The sequence below is a fragment of the Macaca fascicularis genome, chromosome 13, assembly GCF_037993035.2.
Source record: "Macaca fascicularis isolate 582-1 chromosome 13, T2T-MFA8v1.1".
Lineage (NCBI taxonomy): Eukaryota > Metazoa > Chordata > Mammalia > Primates > Cercopithecidae > Macaca > Macaca fascicularis.
Window position 1 is genome coordinate 53,080,468 of NC_088387.1, and position 23,418 is coordinate 53,103,885.

General features: G+C 40.9%; 1 protein-coding gene across 1 annotated transcript; it reads left to right on the plus strand.

Annotated features, from left to right (window-relative positions):
• The first annotated feature begins 6,570 nt into the window (after positions 1-6,570).
• On the plus strand, positions 6,571-13,609 carry BMP10 (bone morphogenetic protein 10). The gene is made up of 2 exons (XM_005575695.3): positions 6,571-6,942; positions 11,394-13,609. Exons 1-2 carry the CDS (start codon positions 6,609-6,611, stop codon positions 12,332-12,334), a joined length of 1,275 nt encoding a protein of 424 aa, XP_005575752.3. The 5' UTR covers positions 6,571-6,608; the 3' UTR covers positions 12,335-13,609.
• The last annotated feature ends 9,809 nt before the right edge of the window (positions 13,610-23,418 follow it).

Genomic DNA, 23,418 nt, shown 5'->3' on the forward strand with positions numbered 1-23,418 from the left:
TGAGGCAACTCATTTAATCCTTTGTACTTCAGTTTCATCTGTAAAATGGAGAAACAAATGCCTTCTTACACAGTGAAGCGCAGACAGTGAGTGTGAAAGGCAGACACATGGTGCAATTCAGTGTAGGGCCCTGGGGTTAGTCCTCTCTCCTAGTCCACACGAACATGCTAGGAAAAGCCGACATTCCAAGGAACATGGCTTTTGATGGCTGTTCATGGGAGTGAAATCAAACAATTTGAAATCTGTTAATTTCTTCGCTGAAATAATTGCACTTATTCACATCTCTTACTTTTTCCTCTAGGCTGCTTTCCAGATCTGAGTGTCTTGTGAGGCGTGAATGGCAGCTTATCTTGCTGAGAGTGTGGAATAAACCCTTAGCAGCCTCTGGTGTTAAAGGGCTTGACTTATCTCGGTGTGGTGGCAGAGTGCCCTGGCTGGGTTTACTTCTTTGTCTTTGCACTCTGTGTTGTTGCTTAGCACAGCTGTCAAACACCTCTAGTGATTCTAAGAGCACACTGACGGACAGTCGATTCCACTCCGGGATATCCTAGGTCAGTGGGCATTTTCATTTTTAGCATTTACTTCTTAAGAAGCACATGCAAAAAAGATTTTGGTAGCTTTAAGAACTATGAATATATTACTTAAAATACAGATAATATAATCATAATCTTGTCTGTTCCGTGTAAAAGTTGCCTCACTCTGTGCTTTAAATGTGTTTCTGAAAGGAGGGTAAGTGAAATGATCATGATTTAAAATGTAATTAGAAGCTGGGTGTGGTGGCTCGCGCCTATAATCCCACTTTTGGGAGGCTGAGGTGGGCGGATCACTTGAGGTCAGGAGCTCAAGACCAGCCTAGCCAACATGCTGAAACCCTGTCTCTACCAAAAAGTACAAAAATTAGCAGGGCGTGGTGGCACATGACTGTAGTCCCAGCTACTTGGGTGGCTGAGATGCGAGGATTATTTGAACCCGGGAAATGGAGGTTGCAGTGAGCTGAGATAGCACCACTGCACTCCAGCCTGGATGACAGACTGAGACCCTGCCTCAAAAAAAAAAAAAAGAAATGTAATTGGGGAACTCACTATTTCAGGAAACTCTTGGTGAAGTTTTTTGTGAAGCTAGTAATAATATTATTTTTGCTACCTTGGAATTTGATAGATAATAGCAGTGTACATACTTTTTCTAATGTGCACTGTCCTTTTCTCTCTTTGTGTGTGTGTGTGTGTGTGTGTGTGTGTGGAAATGGGGAGAAGATAATCATTTATTTCCTTGTTAGTCTCTATGGTTGGAGATAGTACATGCGGTACCTATTCTCAGGCAAAAGAAACACTTCTCCCAGGATTTCTCCAAGACAAAGTTTCAAAGTTATTCTTTCATATGAAGTCCCAAATCTATCTGGATTGGATTTTTGCATAAAGTACAAAGTAGTCAATTGATATTTCCCATAAATGATCCCCACATTATTCATGAAATCGTCTTTTTCCCACTGATACGCAATGTCAGGTATTCTATGTCAATTTTTTTGTATTTACGTGAGTCCTTTTCCAGGTTCTTTTTTATTTTATTGATCTATTCCTACACCAAAGCCACACTATCTTGATCATTACTGATTTTTAATAGATTTTAATATTTGGTAAGAAAATTCTCCTATTTAATTCTTCTCTAAGAGTACCCTTACTTAATTTTAATCCTTTGTTCCTTCATACAGCTTTTAGAATCATCTTTTCAAGTTCTATAAAAAGTCCTGTTAGGATTGTGATTGACATTGTATTGAATTTATATATTGACTAGGGGATTTTTTACATCTTTATTATATTGTCTTCTTATCCATTGAGTTGGAATATTGTTACATTCATGCAAGTCTCCTTTCCTGTCCTTCAATAAATGTTTTGCTCTTGGACACTGTGCTTTACATGGGCTGAGTCATTTCATATAGTGTGTGGGAGCCAACACAATACTAAAACAGCGTTTCCCAGCCCAAACTATGCCTTTTCTCAAGGTGATAATCTACATGCTCTGTTGCATCTCCTCAGGAATGAGTGGCAGAGAACAGCAGAAGAAGAGCCTCCAAGGCTCAACCACAGTCCCTAGAGTCAACCAGCACAAGCATTCGCAAGGATGTGGAACAACACAAACTCTTGCTGGGAGACACAGGACTGGGAAAACCATTTTTGAAAACAATTTGGCATTATGTAAAATTGTTGGAGTCTTTTTCTGACGACCAACCAGTAATTCTGTTCTGATATTTACTCTTACTAAATAAAGTCTAGACTTGCACTGTCCAATATGGTGGTTACTAGCTACTTGTGGCTATTTAAATATATATATAAATTAATTAAAATTAAAAGAAATTTAAAAATTCAGTTCCTCAGTTGTACTATCCACATTAAAATGCTCAATATCCACATGGAGTTCCAGTGGCTGCTGCATTGAACAACTTAAATAGTGGATATTTCTTTTATAATAGAATGTTCCATTGGATTACGTCTCCTAGAGAATCTCTCTCTTTTTTTTTTTTTTTTTTGAGATGGAATCTCACTCTGTTGCACAGGCTGGAGTACAGTAGCATGATCTTGGCTCACTGCAACCTCCGCCTCCCGGGTTCAAGTGATTCTCCTGTCTCAGCCTCCTGAGTTGCTGGGATTACAGGCATGCGCCACCATACCTGGCTAATTTTTGTATTTTAGTAGAGACAGGGTTTCACTATGTTGGTCAGGCTGGTCTTGGACTCCTGACTTCATGATCCGTCCACCTCGGTCTCCCAAAGTGCTGGTATTAGGCGTGACCCACAGTGCCTGGCCGAGAATCTCTTAACTAGAAAATAACAGTAAGATTATTCACTGTAGTACCGTATATAATGAGAAAAAAAGAAACAATGTCTCTATCAACAGTATAATGTACAAATAAATTTTTATGTATTTATAAAGCTGACAACTATTCAGTGAAAATCAATGAACTCCACTACACGCATCAACACGTGTGCATTGGAAAAATCCTGTGGAGTGCAAAAAAGTAAGTCTTGGAAAAAAACATATAACATGACTCAATTCATATATAAGTTAAATGGGCAAAACCTGTCATATAGCTTGTTAAATTTTTTTTTTTTTATTATCACACCTGATCCTGAGACGGTAGCAGGAGTAATGTAATGCTTCTGAAGTGAGATCCAAGGTAGAGAGGGTTCCAAGAAACTAGAGTCATGTTCAAAGACCTCCTGACTTCATTGGCCTACTTTTCATTCAGGATAATTTTATTGGTTGCATTTATTCAGGGGCTGTGCACTACTCATAGGAAACAGCAGAATTCACCAGGATGCTGTCCAGTGACTCTGACCATGTCTGGATCCCAGATCCCTTTGAGAATCCAATGAAGTTCAATGTTAGATTCTTTACGTTTGTACAGTTATGGAGCTAGTTTTAAAAACTGGCCCAGAACTTTGCAAATCAGAGGTTCTGGAGCATTTTGCAGTGGGGTTGAAAAGCATGATATGTAGTTAATATTTTGCTTTCCACATGTATGGGTTCTTTTAAAACGTCTAAACATACCTTTTACATCTTTGGTTCACAAAACTGTAATCCCCATCCACTCTGAATGAACCATAACACATTCCAAATGAGAAGGATACAAAATAATGAGATAAGTTCAAAAGAATAGAAGGAATTGCATCCAGAAAGATCATAATAGGGGTAGGAATGTAGAGACATTTGGATCTTTTAGGCTCAGATGAGAGTCATCAGAAAAAGCCTCTAGAGAAAAACATGGGGATAAAGAGACTCTGCAGCTAAGATGTGAGATGTCCCAGGCCTGGAAGTGGTGGGGGAACTTATGTCCTCTTCCTCCAAGCATGAAGCCAGCCTCCTTCCTTGTCCACCCAGCACAGGTATGAGTTTAAGAACCTTCACCAAGCGTGCGTCTCAAGACTCTCTGATATCTTGAGATATCTGAGATATGGCTATAGTCATTTTCCTACTGTATCTCTTAATCATCCCTAAATATAAATATGGATCCAAACATTTAACCCTATAGTTTTTCTAACACCAAGTACAGGGAAGCCAGTGAAGTCTCTGTTAATGTTTTTTATGTCCAAGAATGTAAAGAACTAGAACTCTGCAACATGGGATGCATGTCTCTCCCCGTGACCTTTGAAACCAGTGTGCTCAGGGGTTACAAGTACCACCACTTACACTGCTGTCCTGTGGCAGTTACACGCACATGCCTGCCATTCAGAGTTTTGGAGTGTGCGTTGACATCTGCGTGTGTGTGAAGATAAATGGGTGCTTGTTTGGATGCAGGACATGATACAGGGCATTGCTGGTATGCTGTCAGAAACCTCATGTTAAAACGAGCCACCCGAAGGACGGCTTCTGACCCTTGGAGTCACTCACTCACTTATGGGACTGTGTCTCCAGTCTACAATTGTCTTTTTACTATGGGAGCAGAAAGTTTGAATCAAAAGAGAACATTGAATCAAAATCAACAACTATTAAACAAATGGACAATTAACAACTACTAAACAAAATATGGTTCCTTCTATGGTAATTTAAAAAAATGACTGTAACATTGTACATTTTGGGAGGAAAAAGGATCCAAAGATGACTAGAAACCTAAGTGAGCCTGGAGAAAAAGCTAAGTGGAGACATTGTAGCTAGTCGATGAGAATGAACACAGGAAAATTTAACTTAGAAACTGAGAAAGGATTCCAGTGAACCAAATATCTCGACACAGCCCTCAGAACACAGCACCAGGACGTGTGAGTAATGGCGTGCGCTGAGCGAGTCAGAAAGATGCCAGGACTACCGCCTCAATGGGAAAAACATCCCCTGGGCTTGTCCGCAGGGCCTCTCTGGCTGCACCACGGCTGCTACTGTCACTAGTTAGGATGGAAAATGTGATGAAACGGATTTGTCTTTCCTAATCTGGACACACACTCCATTCTACCATCTTTATTTTCAGGACCAAGGCATTTGGCGTTTTTTGTGTGCCTGGTAATGTTGTTTGCCAAGTATATTAGTCAGGGTTCTCTAGAGGGACAGAACTAATAGGGAATGGATATATATGTATATGAGTTTATTAAGTATTAACTCACGCCATCACAAGGTCCCACAATAGGCCGTCTGCAAGCTGAGGAGCAAGGAGAGCCAGTCCAGGTCCCCAGACGGAAGAACTTGGAGTCCCATGTTCAAGGGCGGGAAGCATCCAGCATGGGAGAAAGGTATAGGCTGCGACTCTAGGCCAGTCTAGTCTTTTCACGTTTTTCTGCCTGCTTTATATTCTAGCCATGCTGGCGGCTGATTAGATGGTGCCTACCTAGATTAAGGGTGGGTTTGCCTTTCCCAGCCCACTGACTCAAATGTTAATCTCGTTTGGCAACACCCTCACAGACACACCCAGGATCAATACTTTGCATCCTGCAATCCAATCAAGTTGACACTCAGTATTAACCATCACACCAAGCTTTTGCTGGAACCTCTTGATGACAATTTGATTGAGTCAGAAGGATGAATTTGGCAGAGATGCCGGTCATATTAACAATTCATTGCACAGGTGGAGGACCTGAGGTCCATATCCAACTGCAAATTTCTGCCTGCCTCCTGCCTCCAGGATGATCTGGGGATGTGCTGGCCTCTCAGCATTATTGCCCATGCCCTAGTATGGTGGAATTGTGTTTAAAAGTGTGACGGTTTTATTCTTCATAAGAATCAGACTGCCTTGGTTCAAATTGTAACTCCATCACTTTGCAGGTTTGTGGCCTCTGGCAAGCTACATAACTTCACTGACCCATATATGTGATAGAGATAATGATAGGGTTATTACGGGAGCACACCTGATGATAGATGTAAAGCACTCAGTACAATGCCTGTTTGTAGGAAGCATCTAATCAATTTTAGTTGCCGCTATAACTAAGCACTTGCCTCTTTTTCACATGCCATTTTAGCCAGATCAAATAGGTAGGAAAAAAGGCTATCAATCATGAAGTTTATACTTTCCTGTTTCTAAAAAGGTATACTTCTAAAAACTTATATAATCCATTTATAGCCATTAACTTAAACTTGGAAAGTTTGGATATTTGGTCTGTCTTCAGAAGTGTTTATCTGAGGATGTAAGCCCTACCACTCAAATTACTATGTATCACCACTGATGTGCATTATGTTGATTCTTATACCTATTATATGCATGTGTGAAACTAAGCCCCATAAAAACAGAATTGAGGCATTCCTGCTGAAAGGAAGTGAATTGAAGGGAAGAGAAGCAGAGCCTTTGCAAAGAGAAAATTGTCCTATCTCTCGACCAGTGTCAGAATGTGGAAATGTTTACAAAATGCTCATTAAAAGAAATAAGGATTGCAAGATAGAAACAAATTCTGGTGCACAAGTTTACACTAGGGAGATAAGAAAGGCTAGGCCCCTATAGGGGATTTTGTTATCCAATTACTGCAACCTGACTTTTAGGGGGAGAGGAAGAGTGGTAGGGGGAGGGAGAGAGAGAGGAAGAGTTTCCAAACTTGTCTCCAGTGACAGGAGACATTTACGCTCCACAAGATAAAACTGCCACTTAGAGCCCAGGAGAGCTAAACCTTCCTGGCTTGGCCTAGGGGCTCGAGCGGAGTCATGGGCTCTCTGGGCCTGACACTGTGCGCTCTTTTCTGCCTGGCAGCTCACTCGGTTTCTGGGAGCCCCATCATGAGCCTAGAGCAGTCTCCTCTGGAAGAAGATATGCCCCTTTTTGATGATGTTTTCTCAGAGCAAGATGGTGTCGACTTTAACACACTGCTCCAGAGCATGAAGGATGAGTTTCTCAAGACACTAAACCTCTCTGACATCCCCACGCAGGATTCAGCCAAGGTGGACCCACCAGAGTACATGTTGGAACTCTACAACAAATTTGCAACAGATCGGACCTCCATGCCCTCTGCCAACATCATTCGGAGTTTCAAGAATGAAGGTAAGTTTTTGCTGATGAAATTTGGCTTGGATTTTTTTCAAGACACGATAAGTAAATTTACAATGCATGGGAATGATATAGGTAAGGCTAAATACATCTATATAAGGATGTTAAATACATACAGATAACACTAAAACAAGGCACATTTTGCTCTATACCGTTTATATAGTCATTTCAGAACCTCAATAAATACTTACAAACATCTTTTAATCCAAAGCCACAAAATATCTATCAATTTGACATCATCATTGGGTCCTGTTAAAAAATGTTAATTTGAACACCAGTCAACACAAAGAATTAATGTTGGTCTACTGCCGTATCTTTGTCATTTTCCAAATAGGCCTTGATTGCCATTTGGGCTTTTAATTAACTAAAAAATTTCTCAACTTCTACTTAGAATACCAAGGATAAAATCAGTCAAAAAACATCGAGTTGTGATTTGTGTTTTGTTGAAACTTTTGATAAGTTTTTATTTTGTGACCTTATTTAAGAAATATTCAAACAGGATGGAAATATATTTTAAAGATTCTTCCTAAGGCTATGTTGTTTGATGTGTCATGTACATCCTTAAAGCACTGTTTACAGTTTCCAGGAAGTGTGGATGGCCCATTAATCATCCAGCTCATCATTTCCGTCTTTATAAAGAGCAACGTACAAGCTTTGAATTACTGGTGGGAAAAGTGTGTTTTCTTCTCTTCAGTCTTTAAATTTGGTAACTAAATCTAATGAGCTAGCAAGTTATTTATTTTCTATTTTTTATTTTTTGCTTAATATGGTCCTGGTAGGAAAAAAAACTCTGATATCTAAATATCCATGGTAGAAGCTGATAGTCCAAATGAACTAATTTAATATTTGCCAATTATGTTTTTATAGTCACTAAACAGGTATAAAAGAAGCTTCCCATCAATGTTGGCCAGATGTTCTCAAAAGAAGAAAGGTAATAGTGAAGAAATAGCTCAGGGCTTGGAATTTTAAGGGCTGGTTGGCTTAGTGGTTGTAAATAATTAGCTGATGACTCAGAGCCTCAATTTCCTCATCTGTAAAGTGGGGGTAATAATACCTAGTAACATAGTTGAGTGACTCAAAAGAGGTTACAGATAAGAAAGCACTCCATTTACTATGAAGTGCTGATCCAACTTCAGTGATTACTAATGAGTTACTTAATATTCTAGGTGCTGGAATAAATGTTGAGTAGGTATTCCTTAGTCTCTAAGATATTATCTGCCTTTAAAATTGAGTTGGCTGACAAAATTTCTATTTCATAACATCTTTCTCATGGAAATGGCAAGATGAGATTACAGATTCCTTTTGGTGGGGAGTCTGAATTGAAAATGAACAACCTCCTCCTGTAAGAACCCTCCCTAATACTTCTCAGCACCGAGCCCTAAGTGTCTGGCTCCGGGTGCCGGTGAGAAAATGTTGTTTGCATCCCCCGGAAAAGTAGAAACATTTTCCGTTCTCACTTCTCTCATAGAGTATCTGGATGATCCAGGTCAGGATGTGGAGTTTACTGTGCTTATTATTACTGGAGATTATTGAGGGCAGGAACACACATCTCTCAGTAAACAACCCAGCCGCCAGCACCTCGGCCCGTCTGCAGGAAATGTGCAGCCTGAGGACAGAAATCGCACAGGGCACACACTGTTGGCTACTATTGCCTCTCTTCTTACTCTTTGGATCTGCTTAGTGCAGCTCCCTAGGAGACAAAGACCAAAAAAAAACTCCAAACCTACATCATCTTAGGAAAAAAAGTGCCACCTCCAAAGTGAAAAAAGCATGCCCTCAATTCCTAGCACTGCTCCTTTATCACCTTGTCAGGGGAAGTCAGTTCTCTGCATCGAGGCTTGATTTCTTCTGGTGCAAAATGAGCAGAGAATCAATACCTGCATTATGGGGTCATTGTGAGAACCAGAGAAGATCATGGTTGCAAAGCATCTGGCAAGAGAAATTTGTCAACAAACATTAGTTCTCTTGCCCTGAAATGTAACTCTTCAGTCTATTGCTTACTGCATTTGCACATGCACAGAACTTCACAGCGAACTTACTTTTTCAAAACAGTCTTCTTGAGGTATATTTGACTTATAAAAATATTGGTGTATAAAAGTATAATTGCACATATTTAAAGTGTATAATTTGAAAGGTTTTGACATAGGTAACATTCATTGAAACCATCACCACAATGAAGATCATGAATATATCCATTAACATCAAAAGCTTCCTTGTATGCTTTGTAATGCCTTCTTCCCACTACAGTGAGCTCTTATTTTATACTTTTCTCCTGGGTAGAGCAGCCAGCCTACTCCTCCATGTTCCCTGTCCATGGGGAGTCAAGTCTCCTCCCTTCTAAGAGTGGGAGAATAATTCCCAAGCCCAACCCAAGAGCTTGATGATGGATTAAGGTCATATGTCACGCACATAAATCAATTTAGTCTGATGCCTAGAATCATCAACTAATCAATATTTTTAAAACACTACCTCTGTTTAAGCCATCATAGTAGGACAGAGACATACAAGGGAGTTTTGAGCCATTCAAACCAGGAGGATGGCAATCTAGTTGGGAAAATTCATTCATAAAAAGATGGCTGAAATATAAGGATGTAAATGACAAAGATCAAAGGAGATGTAAAGTGCTCAAGTGATTTCAGAGGGGAGGGGAGGGAACTTTCAGATAAAGAAGTAAGGGAGCCTTTTACAGGAGATGTCAGAGCTGGATAGGTGGAGGTGAGGTGAAAGGGCTTTCCAAGGGTCAGAAGAACAAGTGAAAACGTGAAAATTACGGGGAAAAAAGAGTGTTTTGACAGGTGGTAAAGATATCAATGTAGTTGAGACAGAAGGATTTACAAATCCATTCAATTGTTCACAAATATTACTGAGTAATCACAGTGTTCCGTGCACTGTGGAGGATGTAAGGAAGTTATGTCTGATCAGGAGGCTAAGACCCATGTATAGCTGATCTTGAAAGCCATTCCAGGGAGTTTAAATTCATTCTGTAGGTAAGCATTTCCCATTGGCAGTGTGTAAGATGATTTTAAGTGGTTCCCATAGAAAGCTATGAATCATGTGAAATAATTGTATATTTTTATTAATATGGATTTTTAGCAAACATAAATAAATATCACCTCAAATCTCTCCTTTCATGAATGATGTTGCTTAGGAACATCATTGTAAAGTCTAAAATAGATAATAAGTGTAAAATAATTAGATCAAGTTAAAAAAATATTAAAAGATTATAATCTGGAACAGGGACTCACTGAGATCATGAATTAAGTATATACTTGGAGAAATGTTGCCAATGATGAGGGAGAACCCCCAATTGGTGGTCCTTAGCATCTTCAGTGCCATGGAGCCCTTTGATAATCTGATGGCAAATGCCTTCAGGGCTTCCTTGTAGACTCATTACCTGAGGCAAGTGTACAGGAGCTTTGGGCTAACTGTAAAATATTCAGATAGGAAGTCAACATGATAGTATTTGGAGGTGTCCTTTTATGACTAAAGGACTTTTACAGAGTTGATTCATAAACATTATTGAATGAGTTATATGTGCCATGCTCCATGCTAGGTGCTAGGGGTACAAGACTAAGGCAACCAATCTAGTCCCAGGATTCACTTTCTCCCATTACTCTTTATAGAGGACCATATAACCAAAATTCAATTGCTGTGACCCTCTTGGTTTATGGCTGTCTTATTGACCTTGTCAGGCTTTGTTGCCTAGAACAGAAGTCAGCAAGTTTCTTCTGTAACGGTCCAGACAGATAATAACGATTTTAAGCTTTGCAGGCTGTATGTTCTCTGTCGTGTCTATTTAACTCTGCCATTATAGTGCAAAAGCAGCCACAGACAATACAAAAACAGTGGATGAGGCTGTGTTCCAATAAAACTTTATTTCCCGAAGCAGGTAGCAGGCCCATTTTGGCCCATAGGCTATAATTTACCAACCTCTGATCTAAATGGAGGTCTTTTAGGAAGAACAGTGCCCAGCCAACTGTGTGGGGATCTCCACCCACTACAAACACAAATATTAAAAAACCATGAAGTCCTCACCCTTGAAAAGCTTCAAGAAAAGAACAATCACATGTCCCATTTGATGGCTCTTTGTTGGTCAGGAAATTTAGGGACTTGCCCACGCAATCTCCAAGTTCTCTCCCAGTTCTGTAATTCTGTGTCTGATGAGCTATTCAAGCAAAGCTGGCTGAGTTTTACCCCATCCATTAGACCCCCATTTTCCATTTTAGTCTTGGCAACTGAACTCTTTTGGGCATTCTACCACTGACCTTTCGGGATTTCTTGTGTCACACAGAATGCTGACATTGTGTTTGTCCTCATTGATCTTCTCCCTTCATTCTTTCTGCATTAAGCTTTATGCATGGGAAGGCCTTCTTATTACATAAATAAGCATCTGTTTTTCCCTGAGACCCTCTGCAAACCTGATTTTTGCAAATTTCTTTTTCCAGATCTGTTTTCCCAGCCAGTCAGTTTTAACGGACTCCGAAAATACCCCCTCCTCTTCAATGTGTCCATTCCTCACCATGAAGAGGTCATCATGGCTGAACTTAGGCTGTACACACTGGTGCAAAGGGATCGTATGATATACGATGGAGTAGACCGGAAAATTACCATTTTTGAAGTGCTGGAGAGCAAAGGGGATAATGAGGGAGAAAGAAACATGCTGGTCTTGGTGTCAGGGGAGATCTATGGAACCAACAGTGAGTGGGAGACTTTTGATGTCACAGATGCCATCAGACATTGGCAAAAGTCAGGCTCATCCACCCACCAGCTGGAGGTTCACATTGAGAGCAAACACGATGAAGCTGAGGATGCCAGCAGTGGACGATTGGAAATAGACACCAGTGCCCAGAATAAGCATAACCCTTTGCTCATAGTGTTTTCTGATGACCAAAGCAGTGACAAGGAGAGGAAGGAGGAACTAAATGAAATGATTTCCCATGAGCAACTTCCAGAGCTAGACAACTTGGGCCTGGATGGCTTTTCCGGTGGACCTGGGGAAGAGGCTTTGTTGCAGATGAGATCAAACATCATCTACGACTCCACTGCCCGAATCAGAAGGAACGCCAAAGGAAACTACTGTAAGAGGACCCCGCTCTACATCGACTTCAAGGAGATTGGGTGGGACTCCTGGATCATCGCTCCGCCTGGATACGAAGCCTATGAATGTCGTGGTGTTTGTAACTATCCCCTGGCAGAACATCTCACACCCACAAAGCATGCAATTATCCAGGCCTTGGTCCACCTCAAGAATTCCCAGAAAGCTTCCAAAGCCTGCTGTGTGCCCACAAAGCTAGAGCCCATCTCCATCCTCTATTTAGACAAAGGCGTCGTCACCTACAAGTTTAAATACGAAGGCATGGCCGTCTCCGAATGTGGCTGTAGATAGAAGAAGAGTCCTGTGGCTTATTTAATAACTGTAAATGTGTATATTTGGTGTTCCTATTTAATGAGATTATTTAATAAGGGTGTACAGTAATAGAGGCTTGCTGCCTTCAGGAAATGGACAGGTCGGTTTGTTGTAGGAAATGCATATTTTCCTCTCCAGTTAAGTCCCTTTCAATGTGTTTTCTCTTTGGACTTGCCATTTCCTGGCAATGCCACCTCCACGTTGATTTGAAAACAACTCCTAGGCAAAATACAGTGCCAAAAGACACATACTTGTGTATGTATATCTGTACATACATGAACTTACGGAAATCTTTTGGTTCTATGCAGGCAGATTATACTCATCTACATGCGTGACTCACTCAAATGTGTGCATATTAAAGGCCAATGGTATGTTCTCTGTTACCTCTTCTCTGAGTAAGATTTAAGTCAAGGTAATTTTCATCAGGGTTTTAATCATCCTAGGAAGTATTACAATTCCTAAATACTCTGGAAATGTAAGTGTAGCTTTTGTCAGTTGAGTGTCTGTGGTTGCTCAGAGAGGCAGGGCCTGGCAAAGGATGCTTGAAAGGAAGGGTTAATTGATACAGAAACCAAATGGACTCAAGAGGTCTTAGAGGTACAACAGGAAAAACTGAACCCGTGGGGGACCAGTGTGCTCCAGAGGGCAGCTCCTGGTCAAGGCAGGAAAACAGAAGAAACCAGCATGAAATCTGTTCCTGAGACAATAGGAAAGCAAGGCCATGAGTACTGGCTGTTGCTGCTGCAAAGAGTAGAGGGGTCGGGAGGGCACTTGAAGGGGAGAAAGGGAGAAAGGGAAGAGGATATTCATACTGTCCTCAGAGGCTATCCTCAGATGTGTCTGTAAAATCATAAGCGATTCTATTTAAAGAATTAAATCTTTTGGACAAAATAGAAGTATCAAAGACTAACAGGAGGAAAATCAGAAGGGATATGTCTGTTAGAAGAAAGGATGTTAGGCCGGGCGCGGTGGCTCAAGCCTGTAATCCCAGCACTTTGGGAGGCCGAGACGGGCGGATCACGAGGTCAGGAGATCGAGACCATCCTGGCTAATATGGTGAAACCCCGTCTCTACTAAAAATACAAAAAACTAGCCGGGCGAGGTGGTGGGCGCCTGTAGTCCCAGCTACTCGGGAGGCTGAGGCAGGAGAATGGCGTAAATCCGGGAGGCGGAGCTTGCAGTGAGCTGAGGTCTGGCCACTGCACTCCAGCCTGGGTGACAGAGTGAGACTCCGTCTCAAAAAAAAAAAAGAAAGGATGTTAATATCTTTCTTCACCTGTTAATGCTGTTCCCTTGTCTCCACACCCCTGCTTTCCTCTGCTCCATCTTCTTTCTTCCCTCTTTCTTCTTTGCTCTAGTGCTCTTCCAGGACACACTCTTCTAGTGTGTCCCTGCTCTTCCCTGGCCTTCATGACTCATGCTGTGAACTGGAAAGGGACACCTAAGTGCCTTTGCTCTCAGGGTGAAAGGAGTTAGTGTTCTAATTTCTAAATCTTGCCCTGATATTTAATTTGATTTTATTTTAATAATATCCTTTATCAAATGTTGAATACTTAGGTATAAGAAAAAAAGAAAACCAGAATAAGTAAGTATAAGAAAAAGAAAACCAGAGTCCAAATGAACGGATTTCAATAAACGAATTTATGGATAGACACACAACCAAATGACTCAAAAGCCAAGCCTGAATTTGGAAATCATGTTGGCTTCATGGTAGAAACTCAGTAACTTTCTCATCTTCTCATCTTACCATCTTCCCGTTTTGTAACTGGCCAGGACTGAAAGTGGTGGGGAAGTGATCTGCACAGGAAGGGTCCCGTGGGTTTCCCTGGCAGGTGGCAGGCTCCAGTCTTAACCCCTACCATTTCCCTCTACCTGGCAAGCATATCCTGGGTTTTGTGCAGGAGGAACCAGAGCAGAGCAGTTTCCAAACTGTTCCAGCATCTCCAGGCAGGGAACATGGACGGTTCCTGTTAGAACCAGGAATGTGGTTTCCAGTACATCGTCCCCCATTCACCGCTACTTATCTTAAGGAATGCTTTTTAAGAAGTCTGACACTTTTTTCTTTTTTTTTACCCTGGAAAACCATCAGCCGCCTTTTACAAATCTCTTAAGATTATAAACTCAAACTGCGCTAGACAATAGAGGCAAGGAAAACCATTTTGAAGAACTTTTGCCCAATTTGAACCTCAGCTCGCTAGATTTATTGTCTGCTGGGTGAATCCTGGGGAATTCATTGCTCCTGGAAGAGCGGTATTTTGACCGTCAGTGGGTATACAGTGTTTGATATTTTGAGAAAGCCACGCAACTCAGAATCACTATTTGTGGAACAGCCTCCATATAACATGATATGTGTATGTGTGTGTGATGCATAGCTGGCTTTGAACAACCACACTTAACACCCTCAGTGGAACGTGGTGCATCCTTCATACTCCATGGTACACAATATATACTCACATACTCCAAGGTACTTCTTATCCTTTCTAAAGGACACTGTAATAGATACACAGTAAAACCTCAGCTGACCAGGATAGTCCTGGTTAGATAAAAATTAAGCAAAATTTTCTTTATGTCTAATACATATGACAGTGGTGTGCTGGTAAATCCCTTATAACCAGCAATCCAGGGGGTGGGGGGAGCCCTGATTTGTGGATTTCAATGCTGTAAATGCTCCTACATGGTCTATCTTGAGCTACCAAGGTGACGTCAACTGGCTTGCAAAACGTCTAAAACCTAAGTCAGCTCTTGGGAGCTGTGCACTGGCGCTGGCACACCGCTGACATTTAGTATCCCACTGACATTAGCACACTGCTGACATTAGCACCCTGATACTAGAATGTTAAGGATGTGCCAGCCCTGCTTTCCACTGTGTGCACTGCTGGCTCTGGGCTTGTGGAGAAATCTTGTCTCGAGCACTTATAGTCACTCTTCTGTTAAAGAGATATGAAAATATAGGCTGTTGGCAATTAGGCTGCATAGCCCAGTTTCTCTTTTTGCCCGTCCGGATGTAAACCTGCATTTCTACGATTTTTCTGCTTCGCTGTGGAGAGGGAGTGCAGAGAGCAACATATTGGCTTTTCAAATGTTGCTAGTTGTATTTTTTTGGCTTTCTTTTCATGAGAAAGTGAAAACACACAGCCCGTAGAGTTCTCCCAACTCCTACCGGATGCCTGGCAGCACACCGGCGTCATCTCCAACTCCTGCATTGACAGGAAGTCAGAACATTGTCAGATCCTTCAAAAGGTAGAATCTCGGTAATGTTTCTCTGGTCATAGACCTTCTGCTAGGTCCCATGCTAGTTTTTTTTCCCTTTTATGGCAGAATTATCATCACCGAAGTTGATATAGCTAAACAACTCTTGAGGAGAATTACAGCAGAGGGACTTGGGCAGCCCACAGCCAAAATATTCATGTAAGAGTTTCTAGGCTTCCCACTATTTATTGATTGATATATTTATTTTTGTAAAATATTGTAGAATACCAAATATTTTATTTTTATGCCTGTGATTCCCTTTTGGATAGAGAGTCTTCTGGGCTTCAGAATATGGCTCACATATAATATATGGCCTGTATTTCCATCTCTCTCTTTTTGCATCAGAATGTTCTATTGGTTTAAGGAATCTTCCACAGCTTGCCATAATTTTGTATTTTTGTGTCTTGTAGGCGTGCTGTGCCTCCAAGCATGCTTTGTAGTATATTTTCTGATTTGTAAATAGTACAGTTTTAACTGAAGTGTAGATGTTCCAGGAAATATTTAACAAATACATTGTCATGCAGTTTCATAAAGTGATGTTGTCAGTTTATCATGAAAGGCAAATATTGTCAGGCTGTGAGAGAATGTGATTGCTACTCAGTAAATGGAGACGCTATTTAAATGAATCTTTTCATCCCCCAAAGCTGGTACTTCTCTGGAATTTACCTATTGCCTTCACTGACCCAGAAATTCAGAGATGTGATTGGTCAAATTCATTTGTAATTGGACCAATTACTTTGTAAATGTTAACGATGTTAGCTTAGTGGTTTCCAAAAGAGTCAGCCCCAAAGTGCCCAATTCTTTCCCGATGTGTAAATTTTGGTCTGGGGAATTAATGACAAAAACTTTTTTTTTCAGAACTGTTACTGAATGTTTCAGTATTTGTTATGATTTACAGTCTTCAAGTAAAAGATATTTTCATGTAAGAGAATTTTATGTATTCTTCTTACTTGATTCATCAACAGATTATGAAGCCCAGCAGTGTTCCGGCAAAACCTTTTTAACTTGTCTAGAACACAGAAGGGGTGTTGTCCTTTTTAAGGACTGTAGATCTTTTCAGAGTCACTGTGGGTCATTCTTAACCCTCTACAGTTCTGCAAGCTCACATGTGGTGCAAGAGGAAAGGCTGGTATGACTCTGTGCATTTTCTTGCCCCTAAACAAGAATAGTTGATTTCATATGTTAAATGGAAGGTAGATATGACTATGCAAGAGAAGTATGCAGGGGTGTTTCTGCATGTGGAACGTTTTTCATAAGTTAAAAACCCATCATGGAATAACTGTTTGTTGTGATCAGCATGTTTTTATCACACACGAGCACTGGTTTTGTGAGCACCTGGCTTGGTAGTGATAGGGTGGCCAATGTGCCAGCGCCTGTCTACTGAGCATTCGTGGACATTGGAAATCAGTGAACGCCACAGACACACCGAATCAGCTGGTGCACGGTCATGTTCTCAGGTAAAACCTGTTCATTATCCATGTCCAGATTTGTATAGTTATCACTAGACTAAAATGAAGATGGAAATAAATATTTTACCCTGTGTTCATGAACCAAATGTGTACATTCAGAGTCTTTTTAAGTAAAATAAAAAAATTATTTTGGTGATAATTATTTGCAGCTTATTTTTCCTTGAGGTAAGATATTTAGTTTTGCACACACCCCACTTTTTCATGTTTCTATTTGATAACATGTCCAGAGGGAATAAAACTAATTGCTATATTAATAGAGAATGGTCTGAAGAAAGCATAAGTTGTTTTGGGCTTGTAACTGACCTTAGTAGAGACTGGGATTTTGTGGCTCCATGGTTCTCCCACTTTATATGACTTTGTGTAATTCCCATTAATGCACAGGCATTCATAGAAAATACAATTGGCTCCCTTTTGTCAGTAGCTGGGAAATATTTCTTCTTCGAATACCAAAGGAGGCAGATTAGAGGTAACAGTCCTGGCCAACAGAGAAACCTTGCTGCTTGTTCAAGAAGGAAATTCATTCTTATGGCAGAATGTGGAATTTGAAGGGCATAGGGACAGACTCAGGCAGAATAAAATCGCTTCCATCAGAAAATCATCCTGCATCTCATTTTTGAGGGGAAGCCTCCAGTGTCTCAGCTGGCAGTCTGAATCTGGCAAGTGTGTCGGAGGGAAGCAAGCCCTCAGCCCTGGATGAGCACTGATAAGGTGAGACAGGGCTCTCCCATGGAGGAAAGGGACCTGACCGCCCAAGATGGGGCTGAGCCCAGGACTGGACTAAACAGGCCTGAAAAGCCACTCCTGTAACTTGATTTTGAATTCTTTAGCAACCTATTCATTCTTTTCTTTAAATAAGCCCATTTATGAAAGTCTGTCACAACGTGGGGTCTGGAACCCATCTCTGCAATTGGTTTGACCTGAGCACAGCTATGCTGGACCAGCCGCCTTGTTCTGGGATTTCTTTCCTGCTGATACAGCCTGGAATTGCATTGGGCAGACACACAGCCTTAAGTTATTTGGGGGGTAGTTTGTTTACAAAGTAAGACAAAAAATTATTTTCAAAGCTCGCATTATACATTTGCAGTATGTTACAGGTTCTAATAGTACTCCTGATGTGAACTGAGCTTTGTGGTGTGGGGAAATCATGCCATGAGATCGCTGTGTGTGACTCTAGTCACATGAATGAGAACCCACTTTCATATAGAAGTGACTATTTGTAAATAAGGGGCCTATGTGGAGAAGGTGAGAGCTTGTTAACTTGGGTGGTTATAAATGGATTATGTGATTATCTCCGACTCCCTCTCCTGAACTGTCAGTTTACAAGAAACAGTTCCTGCCCTCTCTTAACCTTCCTCAGACCATTCACACAGATCTAAAGTAGCTCATCTCGTTCCAAGAAAGAAAGCCCAGAAATACATGGACACCGCAATACATTTTTACCCTTCAATGTGATTCTGAGAATCTTATTAAAAATTTAGGCCACTCAGTTCAAATTAAGATTGATGGGAGGTGTGAATTACATTGTCAACTCAAGATTTGCTAGAAAGTTTTCACACACAAATCACTGAGCCCACTTCCTTGCACAGCATGGGAATGGTTTTAGAAAATTTAGTTCCAACTCTTTATTAGTATCTCTGCCTAAAATGCATACCATAACCTTACTAATTATGAGGAAACATCAGGTGAACCTATTTTAAGAAGATTCTGCACTCTTAAAAAGTCAATGAAAGGCAAAGACAGTTTGAGAAACTGTTATAGATTAAAACAGACTACAGAAGCATGACAACTAAGTGCAGTATGTGGTCCTGAATTGGGTCCTAGAAAACTCAAAAACTGGCCAAAAGCACATTATCTTTTTGTTAAGTTCACTGCTGCCACAGCTGGTAGAGTCCAACTTCATCCATTGTATACTCTCAAATGGTATTCATTTGTAAAAATCTTCTGCATGGTTATTGCTCTTTTTCTGAAGCCGTGAGAAGCTGTACAGGAGTAACTAGGCTGTTGCTCAATGCCATGTCCAAGAAGCAGGCAGACAGCATTAGAAATGAAAACTTTCTCTGCCCAGTAGCCAAACTCAATGCAAGGAACAGAGCTGAAGAGAAAGTGTTCATCACATGACAAACCTGACATTAATAAACGAGCTGCAATAAAACATTTTCCTGAAATAACCAAGCTCAACATGCTTTTCAGGCAATAAGTCATCTGTTTCAAGTGTTTAGAAAATGGATCTCCAATCACTGGTAATTTAAACTTCCTTATACCCCAGTTCAATGTTTGATAAGGAAAGAGTGCTAACAGGATGGGAATGGAGTTACTATATTAAGAAACCCAGCAAGAACAAAAACCAGCCTCCTGCAGCTATTTTGTTTATGCTCCAGACCCATCTGTTTTAATTAACATAATATTTACATGAGACCAGATCCTGTTACATCTTTTGCTGCAAATATCGTATGTTTTATTCTTTGTTGTTGTTGTTGTTGTTGTTGCTTTTAAAGAGACCCTGCAAAAGCACAGTTGCAGACTACGCCTGAACGAGGTGTACGCCATGGAATTACACCTACATTCTAGCTCCTCCAGGCCAGGCTCACCTGCTTTGTGCAGTTTGGGGTCAGATATCAGGTTACCAGATGAAATACAGGATGCCCAATTAAATATGAATCTAAGATCAAACCATGAGTAGTTTGTTTAGTATGTCTGTCTTAAATATTGTACAGAACATACTTATACTAAACAATGTTTGTTGACTACCTGAAATTCAATTTTGTTGGATGTTTTTATCTGCTAAATCTGGCTTAAATCAGGTATTGCTCAGAAGATTACATGAGTGGAAAGAGCCACAGAAAGATGAAGTAGTTTGCCTTTCCATGCCTAGAAGGGCTATTCAGAAGATGACTAATCACAAAGCATTAGTTTGTTTACACTAAACAAATTATTCTAGTAAGGTTCATCACTTACTAGAAGGATAGCCTTGAGATTTGAAGTGGAAATCCACTTGACCATGTCTGCCAATGCCAAAAACAATAGTAACACCCCAAAATCATCATTCCCAGTTTTATACGTGAAGAAACTGAGTCACAGTGAAGGAGGCATACTCTTAGAGGTCATTCAACGAGCCAGAAGCAGAACTGGGATTGCGAACCCAAGCAGCTCACTTCCAGCAACCAAGCCCTTCCCTGCTCTGCCATGCAAAACCACGAAAGTAGTGAACTTTCATATCCATTTTCCTACAAAATCTGTCAACAAACTGGAAACCCCCAAGCTTTAGCAAGACGACACTGAATGGACCTCATACCTCAGGATCCAGGCTGCCTACCATCCTTCCATCACTCCCCTGGGGCTCCTTCCTGTCTCTTGCTTTCTTCCCTCTTTGGAGCTGTTCTTCACTACTACATCTTTGAGAGTTTTCTCCCTTCAATACAGGTGCTTCCTCTTCCTGCCCTTTCTCAATGTATGGGTTCCATAGGTTAAGAGCTCACTGAGCATTCTGCAGAGATAGACATGGAGTGATGACAAGGACAGAGTAGAGTCACATGCACAGGTTGGATAACCCTATAGAGACCCTGGGGCACTCATTTGGTCTCTGAGTCCTCTCGGCTCATCATCAGAATTGCCCAGACATTTCTCTAAAGGCTGGGAGCCTAGAAGGTGTTGGGTATGAGACCAGGATGCTCAGCCCACAGCCCAAGGAAGAATCAGGCTGACACTGCTGGCTGATCTCATGCCCCAAAGATTCTGCCAGGGTCCTGGCTAGCTGTGTCTTTGCTGGATTTTCCCCTCCCACTCTTATGAAATCTATCTGTCAACTAACTGGAAACTCCCAATTCTTAGTGAGGAGATACCACGTGAACCTGAGAGGTTTTTCTTTCCTCCTTGACCCCCACTGGGGAAGAGGCATATTTCCCCAGAACTTCAGAAGATTCTCAACTGAACTAACCGACCTTTTCACTACCTTTCCCGGGAGTCTCTCCAACACCAAGTCCTGAAAACCCTACCCTCAAAGGTTCTCTTTTTTTATGTGGACTTCACCTATTTTAGATTTTGCTATATTCATATAAAAGTGAAATTCCTGGAGAAAAGGCTATGCACATTTAAAATATATGATTCTGAGAGATACTACCAAAAATGACTCTCCAAAACTTCACATCAAATTATAATCCATCAGCTGTGTATAAGAGTGCTATTTCTATAGTTTCCAATATTCAATACTATTGCTTTTCTCAATGGACCCCGTTATGGATTGAATTGTGTCCCCCAGAAAGAAATGTTGAAGCTCTAACCCCACATACCTTAGGAATAGGATCTTCATAGAGGTAATCAAGTTAAAATGAGATCTTTAGGGTAGACTGTAACTCAATATGACTGTTGTCCTTATAGAAAGGGCAAATTTGGACACAGAGACAGTCATAACACAGGGAGAATGCCATTGAACATGAAGGTAAGGATTGCAGTGATGCTCCTACAAGTCAAAGAACACCAAAGATTGCCAGCAAATCACCAGAAACTATGGGCAAGGCATAGAACAGATTCCCCCTCATGACTATTAGAAGGAACCAACCCCGGCTACACCTTGATCTTGGACTTCTAGCTTCTGAAACTGAGAGATGAATACATTTCTGTTGTGTAGACCAATTTGTGATACATTGTTACAGCAGGCCTAGAAAATTACTACAGATGCTAAGTATAATAATTCCTTGTTATACATTTATTTCTTTAATGATTTAAATTGACTTAAAATTAAAATTTATTTCTTTAATGATTGGTGAGTTTGAACATATTTTGACATATTTCCTGACCAGTTTTCGTCATTCCGTAAGTAAGCTTTTCCTTTTACCCAGTGTTCACATTTTTCTAGTTAATTTATTGGAATTCTGTATATTATATGCAATTAATCTTTTGTTATATTCTATGAATAGTTTTCCCAGTTTGTTGCTCATCTTTTAACTTTTTAAAAATATTACACTTTATTGTTAAAAAAAGTTTACATTTTTATTTAGTCAAATCTGTCAGTCTTTTCCTTTGTGGCTTCTTCACTTAGGTGCATCATACTTAGAAGTGGTTTCTCCATCTCAAAATTATTACAAGGTTTTGTTGGCAAAATAAGTGTCATTTTTGGCCTGGCCTAATGAAACTGCCAAGGGAAAGAGAAAAGGTAGAGGGAAAGGAAAGTGTTTTCTATTTCTGTCTCTTCCTTGGACTATCCTAGACCAAGTTTACATTATCTGAGCCTGGAAGAAGCTTAAAGCCTTCCTTTCTCTTGGGAGAGTTCTTGGAAAACCTCTCAATGTGCAGTTCCTGTGCCTTGAGGGCTGGGTGCTTATTCCTTCAAAGTCCAGAGAACCTGCAGACCAGCCAGGCTCCTCTGTGCTAATGTCCCCTTATGCCTCCAGGCAGTCTTATTGGATGGTGCCACGATATCATTATCTATCACTGTGTAACAAACCACACCCAAACAGTGCTTTAGACAATAACAATCATTTATTTTGCTCATGAATCTGAGGGTTGATTCAGATGGGCTTAAGGAGAAGATTCTCCCTTGAGATCTCATATCATCTGATGGTAACAGGGATGTCATCATTTTGAAGGCACCTGGGTTGGGGCTTCTTAGATCTCTCTGTCTGTTTCCTCCATGCTGTCTTTCTACATGTCTACCTCAGGGTAACCAGACTTTCTGTTCAGGAGAGAGAGAGAGAGAGAGAGAGAGAGAGAGAGACTGTATTGCCTTTTATGACCTAACCTTGAGAGGCATGCAGTGATACCTTCTTCTCACCCTGTATGGTAGGAGTGAGTCACAAGACCAGCTTATAATCAAGGGGAGGAGGATTAGACTCCACCTCCTGATGGGAGGTGTCCTGATGAATTTTCAGATATCTTTAAAAACTCTCACAGATAAATTGTAAGAATCCTCCAAATGGATTGTCTCTCTTCTGTGCACTGCCTGTGCGGGGTCTATAAGAAATACCCCTGTCTTCCTTGCCTTGATGAACCCTAAGGGTGCAAGTCAGCCCCTTCTCAACAATAGCTTCTCGGCTCCTCCACCAGACCAGGCTGCCAGGCTCTCTCTTGACCTCAGATTTCTGAGTGGGCTCAGACTTGAGTCCTCCCTGTCCCCCACCCCCAAATGTAGAAATACCTATCAAGTTATCCCAAGGGTACCATTTGAACAACTCTTCCTGTACCTGAAGTGAAGGACAGGCATTCCTCCTTCCCTCCCCTAAATCCCAACTATCAGAACTTGGCTAAGTAAATTAAGATTCACCCAGAAATGACTGTGTTGACTAAAATCAAGTTTTGAAGAATACTTTTAGGCATGGCAAATATTCCTTAATGGGACAACAATTTTTCTTA